The sequence below is a fragment of the Bemisia tabaci genome, chromosome 9, assembly GCF_918797505.1.
Source record: "Bemisia tabaci chromosome 9, PGI_BMITA_v3".
Taxonomy (NCBI): domain Eukaryota; kingdom Metazoa; phylum Arthropoda; class Insecta; order Hemiptera; family Aleyrodidae; genus Bemisia; species Bemisia tabaci.
This window is the reverse complement of record NC_092801.1, coordinates 27,934,926-27,954,458: the sequence shown is the minus strand read 5'-3', so window position 1 is coordinate 27,954,458 and position 19,533 is coordinate 27,934,926. Positions and strand designations below refer to the sequence as shown.

Here is a 19,533-nt window from a genome sequence, read left to right as displayed (position 1 = left end):
GAAGTCCTGTCAACATTACCAGCAAAAGTTCAGGAACTTTGCGCGAAAGTTAAGTTCCGTGAACAATTCTCTGTGTGAACAAGGCCTTCCATTTATAAGAAACGAACGAAAAAATTATGAAAGAACAAACTGACCGTACTGTATTTGTCGCAATGCGTGAAGCATTCTTACAGTCAAATAGGCGCTGTACGTTTCACACCGACCGACTCTGAACGCACTGTGTTTGACGCAATACGTGAAGTATTCATGCAGTCTTGTAGGCGTTATGCGCTTCACGCCGACCGCTGCTGACCGCACTGTGTTTGACGCAATGCGTGAAGTATTCATGAGGTCTTGTAGGCGCTATGGGTTTCATGCCGACCGCCGCCGCGCCGCTCCGTTCCAGGTTAAATTGCGTGTTTGGTTTCTCTCTTAACTCGGCTAATTAAAGATGTTGTCTCTTGTATCACCGAAAGACAACAAAACTAGAAATTACTATACTTTTACCCTCAGGAAATGAGAGATTCTGTCGCCGTTTCTCGTTTGTAATTTATTTTCTGAATCCGACTTTTTCCTCTCTTTTTTTGACATACCTACATTAAAAAAATTGCAAAATTTGCCGCCATGGGCCGCGGCCCATGTGGCCATCCCCTTAATCCGGCCCTGTTCTTTGCGCTATGGACAGAATCACCTATAAAATGTTGGATCGTATATGTGATTATAGTGATTAATTCTCTTACTTCATAAATCGATGGCTAAAGTGCGAAACCGAGTATCTCCGCAGCGCTGTTTCAAAATTTTTGCTCCTATTTTATTTATTCATTTATTTTTTTTTTTAAAGAAAAACAAGCTAACTACGCTACATAGCTTGAAATTCATACAGAATGTTCTGCCAACAGAGGCGAGAAATCAAGGAAGTTAACAAAAAATTATGTTGACAGAGTTTTCCAAAGAAAAACAAAGCACGACAGTAAGTCCTCAAAGTCACAAACGGAAATAAGTTTCGCACTTTGGCCATCAAAATGTATTCAAACATACATAAAAAGAATATTTCTGGACCTTTCAAATGTGATAGTGCTCTCCTGGTTCTAATTCACCGACTAATGCTACGAACAAGTTCCTCTCAGATACGTCCATGTAACGTCCATGTAGATACGTCAGATGTAACATGTGGGTGGTTTTACGACAGCTGGAATAGTTTTGTCGCCGTTACACAACACATTTTTCGGTCATATTTTTAGTAGAAATGATAATCACTCGAATTTTTTTGCATTAATCTTCAATGGGTTACGGATTATAACGCTTTCTAATGATTTATTGCTCTACTTCTCAATTAATAATGTAAATTCCGAAACTGTGCTGTCTGTTACGCGGTAAAAAGTCAGCGTACGTAACAAACAGCACATTTTCGGCCATTTATCCGTTAAAATTAAAAAGTAGGGCGATAAATCTTTGAAAAGCGTTATAACACGTAACCCTGTGTAGATTAATGCAAAAAAAAATTCGAGAGATTATCATCACTACTAAAAATATGACCGAAAAGTGTCATCTGTTACGGCGACAAAACTATTCCAGTTATCGCGAAACCACTTATGTGCCCTTTAAGCTCCTGCAGAAATGCGACACAGTGCTATTGAGAATTTGCCTTGCCTTGCGAAGTTGCGAGCCTCAAACAAAAATCCTACTGCCAAACTGGGCGCGCTGGCGACTTTCCTGTAACGCCTCTTGCTTACCTCAGATTTGAAGGCGCTCTGTATTCTCACGAAAGTCAGTTTCGGTCTCGGCGAGTCGGAGGCCGTGAGTCAACAAAAAAAGCTGACTTAATCAATTTCATCAACACATCAATATTTTTTTCCATTTGTTTATTTCGCATAAATGCATCCGATTCAACAATTTTTTTGTGCGTATAGGGATTCAAGAGACCATAAAAAAAGTTTTGAGCCATTTTGAACATATGAAATACGAACTGTAATAATGAAAAAATTTACAGACAGGACACACCGCAGATAATATTGGATTTCATTTATTTTTCAAATAATTTACAAATTACAGTGAAGAATTTGTTTAAGATAGAGGAGGGGGAAGAAGATGATTAAGAAGAAAAGAGCCTGCAACAATTTATTTAATGGGAATGAACAATTTTTCTGGCGCAGTGGCCTCTATTTGTTGCCTAGAAATTCAACTTTATTGATTGCTAAGGTATTACAGTAATTTTGTAACACAATTCAAAGAGCTCTTAATCATGCTAGTCAAATGTTGACTCTGCTGGCTTCTGATTCGTCGGAAAGAATGTCGCTACTCAAACAGTCGAAAGTTTTCCAGAACCGCACACGATCTTAGAAAAAAGGTAAAATTTTCGTTGATGGACAAAAAATTTAAAAAATTCTTGGTACTGAGCTTACCTATTGAACACAAGTACCTATTAAACACAAATGTATATCGGAGGTGCAAAAGGCACCGCATGCATCATAATTTCACATCTTAGATAAACTCTTTGGCAAGGGTTTTATGAGCAATTTTTACAGGAGCGCTTGTTAATCTCAAATAAATAATCGAATGCATGAACAATATGCATAATATCAATATGTATGATACTTCATGGATATGTTTCAATATCCACGTGTTTCAACTTTAAACACAGTTCTCTTAAAATCATCAAAATGCCGCTTAAAATGTTTTTGCATGCAACCCATAACACAGCTCCTGCAAAAGTCGGGGCTTTTCCAATCTAACTACCAGCTTGCACGTAAAATTTCGTGAAAACGACGAAGCAACTTATTCTGAGTGCTGAAAAAATCTCTAGGGGTTATTGCTGGGATGGAGAAACACCAGACCAGTTTGAGTTTAATCATAATCCCAAGAATTCCTGTCAATTTTACAGTAATTTTACTCTGCTCCATGTAATTTTACACGGGAAAAAAGTGTGAGAGGTTATTCCCTGAAATTGTGGTACTACCCCGATTTGTTGGATAATGCAGGCATTCCTAATTAATTTTGGTAATACCGCAACTCATGTTGGGGTGGTGCTGCGACATTTCGGTTAGTAACCTAATTAATCGGAAATGCCCATATCATCCAACAGCCCCTACCTCTTTTTTCCGTGTACTGCTGCCGTTCAATTAATAATATCAAGCTTAATTTTGCAGCTTTTTAAACCTAGCAAAAATTGGCGTGGCGTGCTTTGCAATATATCGATATATCTACCCTTTAAACCCATACATGGAAACGAATCGATAGACAGGGTGATCGCAGCGAACATCTTAATAATCGATTCTTTATCGCAGCTTCAAACGGGGATTTATCGAAAATCGATGATTCACGCCCCGCCACTGCTAGCAAACTAAGTAAAATCACACAATCATAATACTCGGGAGCATGACAAAATCATCGGAAGAACTAAAAATAAATAAGTCTTGATTAAGTTACCGAAAATGTACAGTAATTTATTAAAAATATTCCTTAATCGGTAACTAACATGTACCATTGGTTATCCCTCTCCAATCCTGTCCATTTAGTGACGATTCTTAGAAGTTGGCATCGCCGTTTTTCCTCCATTTAAATCTATGTAAAATAATCGACTCTTGGTGAGGTTCCCTGCCTCACCTGAATCGATATGTTAGGTAAATGGAGGAAAACAGTGCAGTGTTGCCAACTTGCAAAATCACCATTGATTGCGGTTACACTGAGAAAAAAAGTTCGGTAAATCCGAACTAGTTTGGATCATATGGAACCACGATTTTGTTCGGTACACACAACCGAATTATTCGGTCTGTTCAACCGAATTATTCGGTCTGTTCAACCGAATTGTTCGGTTTGTGCAACCGAACCATAATAAATTCTTACAGTTCGGTTCAGTGGACCGAAAAGTTCGGCTGAGCAGACCAAATAATTCGGTCGTGTGTACCGAACAAAATCTTGGTTCCATATGAACCAAACTAGTTCGGATTTACCGAACTTTTTTTCTCAGTGTAGTTAGAATTTCCAACACTGGAAAGAAAGTAGCTTGGATCTAGAGTGCAAGCTCTTATTAATAACATTGACAAGAAAAAAATACTCTTGATTCAATCCGATTTTTCCTCGAATCGAGGAGCCGAGCCTCTTGATTTAGGCGGATTTCTTTTTGATTCAAGCAAATAGTCCGACTGAATCGAGAGTATTTTTTCTTGTCAATGTTCTTAAGAGTCTAGACTCTAGATCCAAGCGACTTTTTTTTCCAGTGAACTCTTGCAGGAACTCAACTGAAAAGAATTTTTGTCACGCGGTTTGGGGTAACTATAAATGCTTTCCGAAAGTCATCAGCTGTCCTTGGACTTTTCCGAGTACTTTTTGATTTGAGCCCGAATCCAGGGCACGTAGAATGAGAGTCTCGTGTAGACATCAGGGTAGCCGGGCTTGGCACATCCCGATCCGAAAGAAGTGATTCCGGCCAAAAACCACCGACCGTCCTTCAGGATGCACTGCAGAGGTCCACCGGAGTCGCCCTAAGAACAAATGAGTTGAATGTTATAAAACAAGAGACTTTAAAATTGACAAAAATTCGAGAGACAAAATTATTTTTTCCTCTGCTTGTTTTAGGAGCAACTGTATTTGGGAAAAGAGTTAAAATTGTGGACTGCACCGAGGTGTGAACAAATGTTTTGAACTTTTCAAAGTATTTTTGACGGTTGAGTTAAACAAACGAGTTGAATGTTATAAACCAAGAGACTTTAAAATTGACAGAAATTCGAGAAACAATGATTTCTTCCTCTGTATATTTTAGGAGCAACTGCATTTGGGAAAATAGTCAAAATTGTAGACTGCACCGAGGTGTGAACAAATATTTTGAACTTTTCAAAGTATCTTTGACGGTGAGTCAAAAAGACTTTGAAAATGTTTTTAAATAACTGTAAGATTGTTTTTTCAAAAATTTGACAGTCCTTTAATTTTTCTTTAAAAAAATGTTATATCGACGGTTAAAGTCGGCAATCACATAACTCGTTTGCGGTGTCTGAAAATCTCCGCCTCTACGTCATGTTTTTAAAGGAGAAGAAATTGATATTATTTCTTGAAGTTTTTGCAGAATTTTCTTCGCATTGAGAAGAAAAATCATGACAGTTTTAAAGAATTGCCGTTGAGTAGTTTTCCATTTAAAAAATAAAGTATGACAGGAAGTCTGCGACGTCGCAAACCGAGTTATGTGATTGCCGACTTTCACCGTCGATATATTTTAGACTAACGTTGATTATACTTCTAATTTTATTAAAAGTGCTCAATGGGTATTGAAATATTTAATGGGTCATCAAAAGTATAGCCAAACTAATCAGCGAAAAATCTATAAATATATCTTCAAAATGATTTTGTAGCAACTTTTATTTTTTTAAAAAAAAAAATAACTATTTGGAAATATTTTATAGAATATGTCGGCAAACATATTGATATCAACACCGAAAAAATTGTTTGACCATGTGCTTAATGTAAATTTGTTTTCTTTGATTAAGAGATTAATTTTTGGCTCATTTTTTTCTTTTTTTTACATATATCTTAATTTCTAGTAAAAGTCACGCTGGGCGGAGAATATTTTACCAGTGCATTTTTTAAAATTCCAGAAATGTAAGTTTGCTATCAAATGAGAAATTAATTTATTTTTGAATCGACTAGTAAAAAAATATATTTTTTCCGTGAGAAAAATTCTGAAAATCTTCACAATATTTCAAAAATATCGCAGGAATCTTCGGCCCTCTGACGTAAAAACATACCCACATTTACACATGAGTCCTGTTTTACATATAAATCCATGCTTACTGGGGCTTATGTGGACATTGAGGTACGACCCTTATGTCAAAGGAGCGACGAAACATAACCAATTTTAACAATACAAACCACGCAAGCGCCGCTGTGCCCGTCCAACTTGCCCCCGCAGAGATGCCCCCGCTGAATGGGGACGCTGGGCTCATACTTGCTCTTGCAGACGGCGTTATCATGGAGGGGTACCTTGATCTGCCTCAGGGTCGAAGAGAGGGCCCCCTTGGCGTCCGTGCGGCCCCACCCGGTGGCCACGCAGAGCCGCGTCAAGTCCTTCGCGCCCTCCATCTCCCGTTCAGCAACCCCTGACCCCGACGCTGACCCCGCCTCCATCAGGCAGATCGACCGCACGCCGCGGTCACGCTGATTCAAGGACCGGGAGAGTTTCAGTAAAGCTGGAAAATAATCAAAAAATTAATTTAAATTATTCGAAACTGTGCTACCATTCCTTGTCCGTCAAAAGTTCCGGGATCCGGAGCTTTTTTGTTCCGATTTTTATCATTCCATGACCGTTAAAAGATCCGGGATTTTTTTTAAATTTTTCCGAAAATTTCGAGAAAGTTCCGGAAAATGCAACAGATCCGAAAAATTGCGGGAATTTCAAAAGTTTGGGGAAAAATTCCGGAAAATTTCAAAAGCTCCGTAATTCGAACTACTCTGAAAAAAAATTCTCGGCGTTTTTACGAAAGTCCGTTGGTACCTTTACGATCTCACTTTTTTTAACCAATTATTGGTAAGTTTACCAAGACAGACTGGTAGGCTTACCCAAAAACCGGTATTTTTACTGTTTTTTTTTTTCAGGTAAGAATACCACTTTTATTGGTAATCAATTCCCGGTAACTTTGCCATTTTATCGCGGTAATGCTACCACAGTCGATAAAAAATATTGGCGTTTTTACCGGGATGCAGTATAATTACCGAGAAAGTCAATAATTTTACCGAGATTTCTCGGTGAAATTACCAATTCCATAAATGGTAATTTTACCAAGAAAAAACTGGGATCAAATAGAACCCTGAATTCTCGGTAATTTTACCCTTTTCTTAGTAAATACACCGAGATTTTTTTTCAGTGTTATTCAAAACAGTGCTACCATACCTTGTCCGTCAAAAATTCCGGGATTCGGAACGTTTTAGTTCCAATTTCTATGACCGTTAAAAGGTCCGGGACTCTTTTTAAAATTTTCCAAAAGTTTCGAGAAAGTTCCGGAAAATGCAACAGATCCGGAAAATTTCCGGATTTTCAAAAGTTTGGGGGAAAATTCAGGAAAATTTTAGAAGCTCCGTAATTCGAACTAGTTCCGGGAAATTGGAACACTGATTCAAAATCAGTTAATGGCAAGAGAAAAAAATTGAGAAAATTTATCGATCATCTAGTTGGACCGCGTTTAGTAGGAAGGAAGCAGGGCATATCAGCTACTGCCAAATTTAACTGGGAAATTTAATTTTTTAGAAGAGAACCTATGTGCGGATTCCTTGGAAATGTTTGAGGAATTTGCTTCGTACTAGGCAGAAAATTCACTGACAGCAGATACATCCTCACAACCGTTTTCATGTAAAAAATTAAATTTCCCGGTTGTATTTGGCGATAGCTGGCTGATGTCAATTTGATAGGGTATAGGCAAAACATTTACCCTGCTTCGTGCTGAATTGCTCTAGGAGCACGGAAAAACTCATTGACTTGAAGAAAGTAGCTTGAAAAAGCATCATCATTCTTGATTCAAGCAAAAATATTTCTTAGCTGGAAATTTAGAAGTTTTCTTTTTTTTCAGTGTAGACTAAACTGACTCGTAGTGCATACACAATAATCAGGTTTCTCGCTTTAGGTATACACTTAACCACAAAGTCGTGGTTTTTTAAGTGCACAACTCACAATCAGCTTTACTCGAATCAATAAATAGCTCTTGCGACGCAGCGAGCCTAGGGCAGCAAAAACCTTTTACAGTAACAGGTTTCTTCGTTCTAATCAATCATTTTTTTCTCAGTCTGCCGCTGATTTTCGCTTGGTGTGTGGAAAATTTTGCCTGGGAAGTTCTGGTTCTTCCAATATAAACATTAATGCAAAGAAGATATAGTGCTTATGATAAGCAGGGCCGGATTAAGGGGGTGGCCATATGGGCCGCAGCCCATGGCGGCAAATCTAGGGGGCGGCAAATTTTGCAATTTTTTAAATGTAGGTCTAAAAACAATCGGATTTAGAAAAAAAAAATTACAAACGAGAAAAGGCTACAAAATCTCTCAATTCCTGAGAGTAAAGTAATTTCTAATTTTGTCGTCTTTCAGTGATACAATAGAGAGCACCTTTAATTAGTTGAGTTAAGAGAGAAACCAAACACACAATTTGGCCTGGAACGACGCGACTAAGGGAGAAATGATGACGAGGACTTAAGATGAAAAGGAGAAGCCTTCGGCGCGGCAAATGGCATGTAACACATATTAGTGCCTACAAGACTTCACGAATACTTCACGCATTGCGCCAAACACAGTGCGGTCAGCGTGAAACGCATAGCGCCTACAAGACTGCGTGAATACTTCATGCATTGCGCCAAACACGGTGCGGTCGGCGCGGCGCGGCGGCGGAAGTTAAAATCATTAAACCAAATTTTGTGTTTGTGATTTCATAATTTTTTCGTTCATTTCTTATGAATGGAAGGCCTTGTCCAATAGAGATAGGTTTACGAAACTTGACTTTCGCGCAAAGTTCCGTGACCTTTTTCTAGAAGTGTTGACAGGGATTGCCCAAAAAATGTGTTCAACACGAGTAAACGCGTCTTATGCACTCCTCCCCCGCTAGCGCGTTCACTTGATGGTTTTTATTGATGTTTCAAAACGAATGAGAGGGGGACGGCAAAATACAGGCGGCCCATGGGCGGCAAGTAGGAAAATCCGACCCTGATGATAAGCGCACTCTAAAGTCTACAATTGATGCATGGAAAATGATGCCTGGGAAGCTCTGGTTCTTCCAAAAGAACTATGAATGCAAAGAAACAGTAGTTATGAGTAGCGCACTCTAACCTATACAAAAGAGCATTTACCTATGTCATGCTGGTAATTGTGGAATGCCTCGTGGATGACGATACTTTCGATCGGAATCCTGACTTCGGTGTTTTCCTCGATGTCCCGATTCCAGTCACCCAGAACGGCCGTCCACAAAGCCGCTAATGGCAGGCTGAACACGTCACTGGAAAAAACAAACGACTTTTTACTGAATTGTTTGCGGAGAATGTAGTGGCCACTTTCAATCGATGCTTTAATAATTCATTATTTAAAACACATAAAAGAAAAGCTTATTCGGCTTATATATATTGCCGTGCTGAGGAATAACGCCGTATGGACATTCGAGAGTTGCCGGATTTCCTCCAATAAAATGTTTGTTTTTAAGGCGAATCATGGACATTTTCGCTTTAAATTTGCAGAGAATCTAGATCTGACTGCAAATCAATTTATCTCAAAATTTGGATGAAAAGTGTTCATAGATCTCCTTGCAAATTCGAATTTTATCGAGGGAAATTTGGCAAAGTCTAAAGGTTTATACGACGTTTTTCGTTGGCATAGTAGTTTAGAACACCAAGTTTTGGTATACCATGCGGTTTTTGGTCGTGAGAATCAAATTAAAATCATTGTAGATGAAAACAAGTAGGAATTGTCGAAAATATAGCCATCAATCGAATGAGAAATTTCAAATTAAAACACGAAATATAACTAATTACAACGTATTTGTAATTAAAATCCTTTATAGAATTAGAAAACCCTTCATCATTCCCTAAATTCGAATTAAAGTTTTCCAATTGGTTTGCTAGTTGCCTATCTTATGATTTCAAGGCGATCGGATGCGGTTAAGCTAATGCTCATGCAACAGCATTCAAACAAAAAATGGCGCCTTACTTGATAAAAACGAGGGTTTCTATGTAAAAAAGTAAGATTAAATATTTCAAATATTTCTTTGCGACATTTTACTTGAAGTGTTGTTCATTCATGGCATTTTAAATATTAGATCATTTCTAAATTTTTACCATTACTTTTGAACTTATGACGGTATACGTCAATTATGCAGAAATTTTAGATTTTTTTCGCGATGTAAAATTTTTAGGCTTACTTGTGAATGCAATGTGCAGCAGTCAGAATCCAAGATGGTCTTATAAGAACTCCACCGCACCAATGAGCAATAAGTCCAAACTTTGGATGGAGAAGCTGCAAAGAAACCTGAAAATTAAATCTAGCATGAGATAATTTTTCTAACGTACTCAGCAGAGAGAAATACTTATCTCAAACTGTTCTCTAAATTTTTTAGACAATTCTTTATTTAGACACACCAGAAAAAAAACACACATTGGATCTAGAGTCCAGACTCTTGAAAACACTGACAAGAAGAAATACTCTTGATTCAATCGGATTTTTCCTTGAATCAAAACGAAATTCGCTTACATTAAGAGGCTTGGTTCTTGATTTAAGCTAGATTCTGATTAAATCAAGAGTACTTTTACTTGTCGATGTATTTAAGAGTCTGGACTCTAGATACAATGTGTTTTTTTTTTCCAGTGTACCTCAATTTGCACTTATATTTATTGCTGTCAACGGAAATTGAGCTAACGTAAAAAATTGTTAGGCTGAGTTTGGCATTATTTTCCGTGATGCAATTTAAGGTAGGCACACAATAGAGGAAACAAATTCTCGATTATAGATAAGTGTCACCGAACGGAAGTTGTCTTTTAACCTCCTTCGAAAATAGGCAAAATCGTAATGTGCCTAATCCTTTCTTGCCTCCTTTAAATATTCAGTTAAAAACTGTGACAATTTTGAAAGTTGGCAACATTGTTCTTCCTCCATTTAAACCCATTAAAAATATTGATTTATGCGTAGGAAAGGAGACCATTTCATGACGTGACAAGTTCCTACCGTCCAGGCCAGTTGGCTATGAAGGCCATGGTCAAAATCATTTTCTTGTCCAACACTTAAATGCGGCTTGAAACCCACAGGGGTAAGCCTGGAGACTCGAACGCAGCGTAAAGAAAGTAAACCATTTCATAACTGGACAATTCCCTTTTCGTCCGCAACCCAGTTGATCATGATAACCACGATGAAAAACATTTACTTGTCCGACACTTTTAGTGAGTCGGGAAATACAAAGGAAATTTCGGAGACTTAAACGCAGCATAAGGAAAGTAAACCAATTTTCATGACTGGACAATTCCCTTTTCGTATAGTTCAGTTGGCCATGATAGTCATGATCAAAAAAATTTTCTAATTCAACACTTTCAATGAGTCGGGAAATACACAGGAAAGCTCGGAGACTTAAACGCAAGGTGGAAAAGTAAAGCATTTCATGACGCAGTATTTCCCTGTTCGTCCAGTTTAATTGGCCAAAGTGACTTACGGTGTAACGCAATTCCTTTCATAACACCTTAAGCATACCGAAGGTCTTTAAGACAAAGATCTTGAAAATAAAACCTGATTTACGGAAGCAGTTCGATAGTTCATAAGTTTCTTTTCATTGCTTCCTCTTAAAATAGAGAAATAGACCCTTTTTGCTCATTGACTTATGGTTATTAAAGCAAAGGAGAGCACCTTACCTGCCATGGCCAAGCACCTTGTAGAGACTCCTTTCCGTTGATGAGGCGTCCCTCGGAAAAAGAGGTATAGTTGGCTCTTGGTTGCCGATGATTTTTACTTATGCTCAAGCCGCAATCTGTTAAAAAAATGAGTGGATAAATGGACGTATTTCTGCTAAAAGAAACCATGGATGAGTTGAAAAGATGGGGTGTGCTCTAGAAAGCTATGCATAAGGAATAAAGTACGAGTAAAAGTGGGTGGGATTCCCTTTGAAGAAATGGAAAAGCGGAACTTTAAATTCTAATGAACGGAACTAAGCGCCAACTGTACACTGGAAAAAAACCACATTGGATCTAGAGTTCAGACTCTTAAGAGCATCGGCAAGAAAAAGTACTCTTGATTCAATCAGAATCTAGCTTAAATCTAGACCCACACGGAAAAAAAATTGCTGATTCAAAAATTCAATTGCTATAAACAGTGAGTGCAATGTTTCAACGCAGATTTTACAACAAAAAATGCTACTTTAACCACATTGTAAACTAATTTAACCACGGGGGTGGTTAAAGTAGCATTTTTTTGTTGTAAAATCTGCGTTGAAACATTGCACTCACTGTTTTTAGCAATTGAATAGTTGAATCAGCAATTTATTTTTCCGTGCAAGCCTCTTAATTTAAGCGGATTCCGTTTTGATTCAAGCAAAAATCCGATTGAATCAAGAGTATTTTTTCTTGTCAATGTTTTCAAGAGTCTGGACTCTAGATCCAATGTGTTTTTTTCCAGTGTTTGCGGCACTCATGAGCCGTGGTCACAGAAAAGAGCGTTGTGGTCGGGGCTTATGAGTCAAAAACGTACGCGGGCTACCGTGGCGGCGGCTTCGTCACCGCTGACGTCACTGGCGCTTTATAATTCCCATTCATTCTTACGGCCCCCGACTAACGAGCGCATCCCTTCTTTCACACCTGTCCCTGGTTCCGTTAGACAAAATACGTCCAAATAAGAAACATTAGAGTACATATATTACAGGAGCAAATAAATTTGAGGGAAAATCATATCTGTGAGCCGGCCATATATAATTAAAATATAGGGGCCGAAAAGTTGTAACCTTTGAGAGGTAGACTCTTAAAAAACGTTAAAGTCCCTGCTACAGACACTTTCTATTTATTTTTTATATTTGGCTTTCCGGGCACATGCGCCTCGGAAAACATAAAGTTATACGAAGAGTAGGGCTCACATGTAAATTAAGATTCGCCCTTACGTCAGAGGAGCGTCGACTTCAACGCCGATATGCACAGCCTTTTGGCGCATTGAAATCAAGTTGTCTCTGGTTTGCGCTGCCTGCTCACGAGGAGTGCCAACCCAAAACAGGCTTCCGTTCCGCACAGGTTCCCCGTGTCACGCACTCACGTTGCAGATCTCGGACCGATCCGGATTACATTGGAATGGAAGGACTCACCGTCCGATCAGAAAGTTCCGTAGCGGGAAGCGATATCGAAAGTGAAATTAATCGAGGCTGATAAAGCTCGTGAAAGGACTTCTTTTTATTGGACAATTTGTCTATTGAGCGCATAAAAGAGGACATTTCTACCGAGCACCGGTAGAACCGGCCATCATAACTGCCGTGCGAACAATCGGATGTTGTCATTTCCTCTCAGAAAATGTTTAGTTTTTTAGGAAAGTCATGAAAAGTTTCCCTTGGGATTTTCAGATTTTTTAAAATAAATTACGAACGAAATTCCCTGAAAAATCAGAAGAAAAATATTTGGAAAAAAGGAGTTTCGATTAGGGCTATCTTGGGCCCTCTCTAAATTTCCTCAACTCTACGATTTTTTTCTCATTGAATGTCCACCCTTCACGGAATTCATCATGATTTATAGGTAGTCATTTTCGATCTTTTTTCGAGTCTAATACTGCCCTTTAAACATAAGTCTAAGGCCAATTATGACTGAAAATGCAGGTTGTAAGGGTTTGCGGTCGAATGTAAAAAAAGCAGCATTTTTCGTCATAATCGGTCTTCAGACCCATGTTTAGGCCAGTATTAAACCCTAATAAGAGATCAGAAATGATGGAAAAACCATGATACAATCCCTAAAATAAAGACATTCAATGAGCAAAAAATTGTAAAGTTGAGGAAACTCTGCTGGGAGGGGGGGCATAAACGACCCTTATCAATTACACAAACTGATTGCGGTGGACGCACGGGTCGTTAGTATGTTGGAATTTTTTTTCTGCTAACGTGCAATGAAAACTCAGCATTAAGCTGAAATTCTTACCACAGAGGGAAAAACTCATCGTAGTACTGCATGGTTTATCTGGTATCTCTTTGAGGGAAACCAGTACTCCGATGAGTTTTTCCCTCTGTAGTGAGAATTTCAGCAAAATGCTGAGTTAGCACGTTAGCGGAAAAAGAGCCTTATCAATACCTCTCCTTTTCTTGAAATTTTTTTTTGTCGAGGAAAACTGGGCAACTCCTGAGGGCTAATACGGCGGTCTTCCCTAGCACGGCAGATGTCTTCAATATTGCTGATCCTCAGACCGCAGCTGATTCCGATCAGTAACGACCTTGAAACTGGAGGTGTTAACGAGCCTCCATCCGGGGCCCGGTCAGCGCAACGGGAGAGCAGCGCTTTATCAATTATCGGTGCATGACCTAGCCTCTGGATTTCTTTGTTGTACTTGATCATCCATTATCCAGGCGTTCATCATTTCACGCTTATGCCATTGAGGGGAACTTTCTTTGGATTGACCCTAGTTTAAAGAATAAGTTGAGGGGCTTGGAGGACAAGGCACATAAATGTAGTTTTTGAAAAAATTGGATATTAATGATTTCAAATACAACTAAAGTCTTAGTGCATATTCCCTGAAAATTCGCTCCCATATTCCAACCGATAAAATCCAGTGACATTTTCAAACAGATTCAACCAACAATTTCTCTTTGGAAAAATAAAATGGCGACGGAAATTTTTAAACGTCGCATGGCGCTTGTAATACTTTGACCGGGATGTGACGACTTTGTGATCATTGCAATTTTCATAAATTACCTATCTTGATTACATTTATTGTTAAAAAGAGGACAATAATCCACTTTGTTCAGAAAATACACACTTAACGGACTAAAATTAATTTCCAAGACGATGATAATGAAGCAGAATCTTCATTAATACCGAGGTGCACGGGCACACGGTTACATAGGAGGAAAGGCAAGGAAAGAACAGTTTCCGCTTTCTGGCTTCTTTCTTGATTCGTCACTCTCCTTTCACTGCTCCGTCGCTTTGCCGACATAAAGGCGTAACTACACTCTGCGATGAACCCTGTCTTCCATACAATACAATGCTTTCCCGGGTTCATCTCAATGTGGAGTTACGCCCTTATATCAGTCGAGCGACGAATCAATGGCCAGATGCTGGATTTAAATAGACCGCGCTAATCGAGTTACGACAATGACATCAAACCATGACGTAACCCTCTCCATCGGCGTATTTTGGGTTAGCCCGCACCGGAAGCGTTGTAATTAGACATAATTAAAACAAAAGGGACTATCTGCATTGTCACTTGGGCCCCATAGTCCGTAAGAGAACACGCATGACAGGGCCTGTGTCATAATGAAGATAGGTCCTTTTGATTCGTATGCGTTCATTTAGAGACGAACTATTTTCCCTGCTTTGAATATTCACTCACTTAGAACGGGCGGGACCGGAATTACAATCACCCGTATATTGAGGTATTTATGATAAAATGAGCTACTTACAAATGAACTCGAATCAAAACGAACTATGAGGCACGTGGAACCTATGTATGTAGCCCCTTTTGATCTAATTCACCCTCACTTAAGTACACTGAAAAAAAAAAACTCCGGCCGTGGGAGCCGCAATTACGGGCTATGTAAACATACCGTCCGTTCCGGGCTCAAAGGCTGGAAATTCCGGCTGCTGGAGCCGTAGCTTCGGCCTCTGAACCCGGAGCAATCGAAGCTACGCCTCCAGCAGCCGGAATTTTCGGCCTTTGAGCCCGGAACGGACGGTATGTCTATATAGCCCGTAATTGCGGCTTCCACGGCCTGAGTTTTTTTTTTCCGTGTACAGTTCATTTTACCATTTAGACGCCTTTTCATTCGCCAGGATTCAATATTTTCGTGAAATTTTAAGTTTAAATTTCAGAATCGGGTATCATTATTATATATATATTCTCGACCATGATTTCACCAGCATGCACCGAAAAAAACGCTGTAGAATTGACAGTTGAATCTTTTGCGATATTAATCATAGTTTTTGATTTTCAAAATACATATTATTAATAGGCTAATTATTATTGAATATGGCTCTGTTATAGTAATTGTTTCGATAGTAGTTTTCATCAAGGTTATAAATTTAGAAAATCATAACGTGATATACTTTATAATTAACGCAGCCCCCCCTTATTCGACAAGAATTTTTCAGTTTTCTTGGAGACTTTAACGCAGAGTTAGAAACGTAGGAGAGGAGCAAAATCTTACGAATAATATATATCGTTGCCAGAATATGATTTTGATTTTTTCGTTCTTCCACAAATATGCTAAGAAAGCGAGATATTCCTTAAAAAACAGACTCTTTCCATTAAAATTCAATTTTCCGGGGAAATGCAGAATGCAAATGAGAGTCAATTTTCCCCTGCACAATCAAAAGTACATCAGGAGGACTTTCCCTGGTGGCCCTAAGTGGCCCATCCTCCATAGGACGTAAGCGCTCATTAACGCAGCCCTTATTCGACAGGAATTTGTCAGTTTTCTTGGAGACTTTAACGCAGAGTTAGAAAAGTAGGAGAGGAGCAAATTCTTACGAATAGCGCCTCTGAGTTAATCTAAACAGAGCCGGTTCAAGTAGAGACTGTCTCTTATCGATAGCCCCAAACATTATGAAAATTGGCCCGATAACTCTATGAGACTAAGCGTGACGTGAAAATTGTTTAAAAAGGAAAATTCACACATGTCTAACGTATTGCAAGAAAACCTGGGTTATATTTCCAAACTCTAAATTGAACGGGTTCATCTTGAAACTATCACCTGTCGATAGGCGCAAATGCATAAAAATCGGCCAAGTAGAACACGAGCAAGTATAAAATGAACTGTGACCTAGACTGGAAAAAAAAACACATTGGATCTAGAGTCCAGACTCTTAAAAACATCGACAAGAAAAAATACTCTTTTTTCAATCGGATTTTTGCTTAAATAAAGAACCAAACCTCTTAATTTGAGCGGATTTCCTTTTGATTTAATCAAAAATCTGATTGAATCAAGAGTATTTTTTCTTGTCAATGTTTTCAAGACTCTGGACTCTATATCCAATGTGTTTTTTTCCAGTGTAATGAAGATTTAAATGATTAAAGAGTTTATATAGTGATGATAAATGTATTCCAGCCCTCACTCACCTACAGTCGATAGTTTCAAGCCTGGAGCCGTGGCACAAAAAGCGAGGACTAAAATCAGCGAGAAGAAAACATTCCTTTTCTGGTTTTCGGGACGAATCACTGAACTTTTCCTAACTGAGAAGCTCCTCATCATAGCGTTGCCCACGCCTTTGCCTCATCGCTGTACCATCGCCGGGTGAACCTTGCTGCAATCCTGCCAACATTGGCCGATCTTCGGAGTGCCTTTGCTTCGTAAAAAGGCGCGATGCGCGCTATTGAAGAGCGCAATACTTTTATTCACGTCATTTTATTACGGTCACTTGATTCCATTTTTCATGTTTTTGTTGTTGATTCAATTTTAAAAAAATTTAAGGAAGAATTGAAATTTTTTGAAAGGACTATGGAAATTATAAAAACTTGGGTTTAGATAAATCAGGCCAGGTAATCAGATCACTTTCAAATTGAATAGGTATTCAAAATTAGCGAATAAAAGAATAAAGGAATGAATGTAAAGTTACAGTTCACTGGTTATTGAAATTTTGAAAGTTGCATTTTGCCGTGAGCGTGCGATTAAGAAAGTCGCCTTATAAATTTGAATTTTTGTTGTTGTTAATTATTAGTCAAAAAAGTAATTGTTCACAAAGAGTGAAAACTTAAATAAATAAAACAAATTAAACCTCCTCTGATTGACTTTGTGAGCATTGAAATGACAACATTTTGGAATAATACCTATTTTATGTATGTAATCAGATAATATAGCCGATGAGTCAGTTTGCTGCTTCCCGAACCTTAGAACACGCACTCGATATTCACACAATAATTTACACTTACATCGCGTTTTAACAGTCTTATCAAAAAGCTGATTAACACAAATGAAAAAATAATACTTTTAGGCACTGGTTAGGTAAAAAAACGCGAGACTGATCAAAAAATAAAAACACTAAAAAAATCTGATCAATGATTCAGCAGGCGGCACTTCAAATGCCCATATAAAAAGCGCGGGAAAACATGGAAAAAATGTTGAGCTTTGATTTGTAGAGATACGCGGGTCTCTACAACGAAAAAGTCCAGTGAAAATGACCACACTAAAGTCTATCGTTGAAAACACTAGAAAAAATCTGGTCAATGATTCAGCAGGCGGCACTTCAAACGCCCATGTAAAAAGCGCGGGAAAACATGGAAAAAATGTTGAGCTTTGATTTGTAGAGATACGCGGGTCTCTACAACGAAAAAGTCCAGTGAAAATGACCACACTAAAGTCTATCGTTTTCTGTTCCGTGTATGGGACAATAATCAGGGGGGCACCCGGGGGATCGAGCCGGAGCAAAGCCGGGATCAGAAATGATTGGGGGGCCGGCCAGAGGCGAGTCGATGGCGAGGAACGAGGAACAATAATGGAAAGAGAGGGAGAGTGTTTCTGCCTCGAATAAACGTCAGCGGTCGACGCAGGTTCATTCATAAGTCTTTTCACTTTCCATAGATACGCGTTCTATCCGCGCATGGATTCGCTCTTAGTCGCAGGGATTCTTAAAGTTGATGCCGGAGGCAGCAACTTTGCCGTGCTGAGTAAAAACGCCGTATGGACCTTCAGGCGTTGCCAAATTTCCTTTGATAAAACACGAATTTCCTGGAAAACTTGTGAATATTTTTCTCCGAATTTTTCGGATAATTTTGTAGGTTCATTCATAAGTCTTTTCACTTTCCATAGATACGCGTTCATATCCGCGCATGGGCTCGCGCTTCGTCGCAGGGATTCTTAAAGTTGATGATGAAGGCAGCAACTTTGCCGTGCTGAGGAAAAACGCCGTATGAGCCTTCAGGCGTTGCCAAATTTCCTCTGATAAAACACGAATTTCCTTGTAAACTTATGAATATTTTCCTCCCGATTGTTCAGATAATTTTGTTTGCAATTTCACCTAAAATTCCTGAAAATTCCAAGAAAAAACAACCAAAAGTTTCCTCAAAAATAAAAATTGTATTGAAGGAAATTTGGCAACTCTCGAATGTTCATACGGCGTTCTTCCTTAGCACGGCAGAACAGTACCTTCAATGCCGTGCTAAGAATGAACGCCGCACAATGGATCGAATCAATGAGAGAGGTCGGACATGAATTTTTTCACTAAAACAGCGAATTTCGATGTTTATTTCGTCAAATTTTAAATTTTAAGGGGTGATCCTTGGGGAAAAATGTACGAGAAAACCAATGGGACCATTTCAAAACCTCAAAATATTGTAAAAACGAAATCATGAGCTGTTAAAGTTTTCAAATTTTATCCGACCTCTCCAATTGACTCGATCTTTTGTGCACCGCATGAGTCTTCAGACGTTTCCAAATTTCCCTCGGCATATCACGAACGTTCGGGTAAAGTAAATACCCCCATCCTCCGATTTTCTAAAAATTTTTGGTCGTAATTTCATCTAGAATGAATTTCAATGAAAAATATACAAAACTTTCTTCAAGAATAAATATTTTCTGAGAGGCAATTCGGCAACATTCGATCGCTCATACGGCGTTTTTACCTAATACGGTAGAGTACGTGTGGACGCAATTGCTCTCATGCTAAGGATGAATATCTTATAAGCATGGGGATAAGACTAACATCCTTTTATAAAAAGTCAGGTTACGCAAGAAATTTTTTTTTGTAAAGTTGGGAGCCATTCGAGTATTACGATACAATTTGGCCGACTTTTTGATCCTTCCTCCACCTGTAAGCCACATGTATACTAACTATTCTCACTCCGCCAAAACTGCGAAGGAACCGATATTCGATAAAACTGCGAGACACTCGGCAAAGAGTTCCAAGCACTCGACTTTTTTTCACCAAATCTAGTGATAATCGCCACTAA

General features: G+C 38.8%; 1 protein-coding gene across 1 annotated transcript; it reads right to left on the bottom strand.

Moving 5' to 3' along the window:
• Positions 1 to 3,952: 3,952 nt before the first annotated feature.
• On the bottom strand, positions 3,953 to 17,440 carry LOC109040344 (chymotrypsin-like elastase family member 2A). The gene is made up of 6 exons (XM_019056248.2): positions 16,708 to 17,440; positions 11,328 to 11,443; positions 9,854 to 9,960; positions 8,793 to 8,938; positions 5,839 to 6,155; positions 3,953 to 4,460 (listed from the first exon to the last, which is right to left on the bottom strand). Exons 1-6 carry the CDS (start codon positions 16,838 to 16,840, stop codon positions 4,275 to 4,277), a joined length of 1,005 nt encoding a protein of 334 aa, XP_018911793.2. The 5' UTR covers positions 16,841 to 17,440; the 3' UTR covers positions 3,953 to 4,274.
• Positions 17,441 to 19,533: the final 2,093 nt, after the last annotated feature.

What these genes read in the sequence shown, in the direction of transcription:
- LOC109040344 (XM_019056248.2), bottom strand. Translation starts at nt 16,840, where the DNA reads ATGATGAGGAGCTTCTCAGTTAGGAAAAGTTCAGTGATTCGTCCCGAA. An exon ending in CAATTACCAGCATGACATAG is followed by an intron (nt 6,156 to 8,792) that starts GTAAATGCTCTT and finishes ATTATTTTCCAG; the next exon opens with CTTTACTGAAACTCTCCCGG. An exon ending in GGCACAGCGGCGCTTGCGTG is followed by an intron (nt 4,461 to 5,838) that starts GTTTGTATTGTT and finishes ATTTGTTCTTAG; the next exon opens with GGCGACTCCGGTGGACCTCT.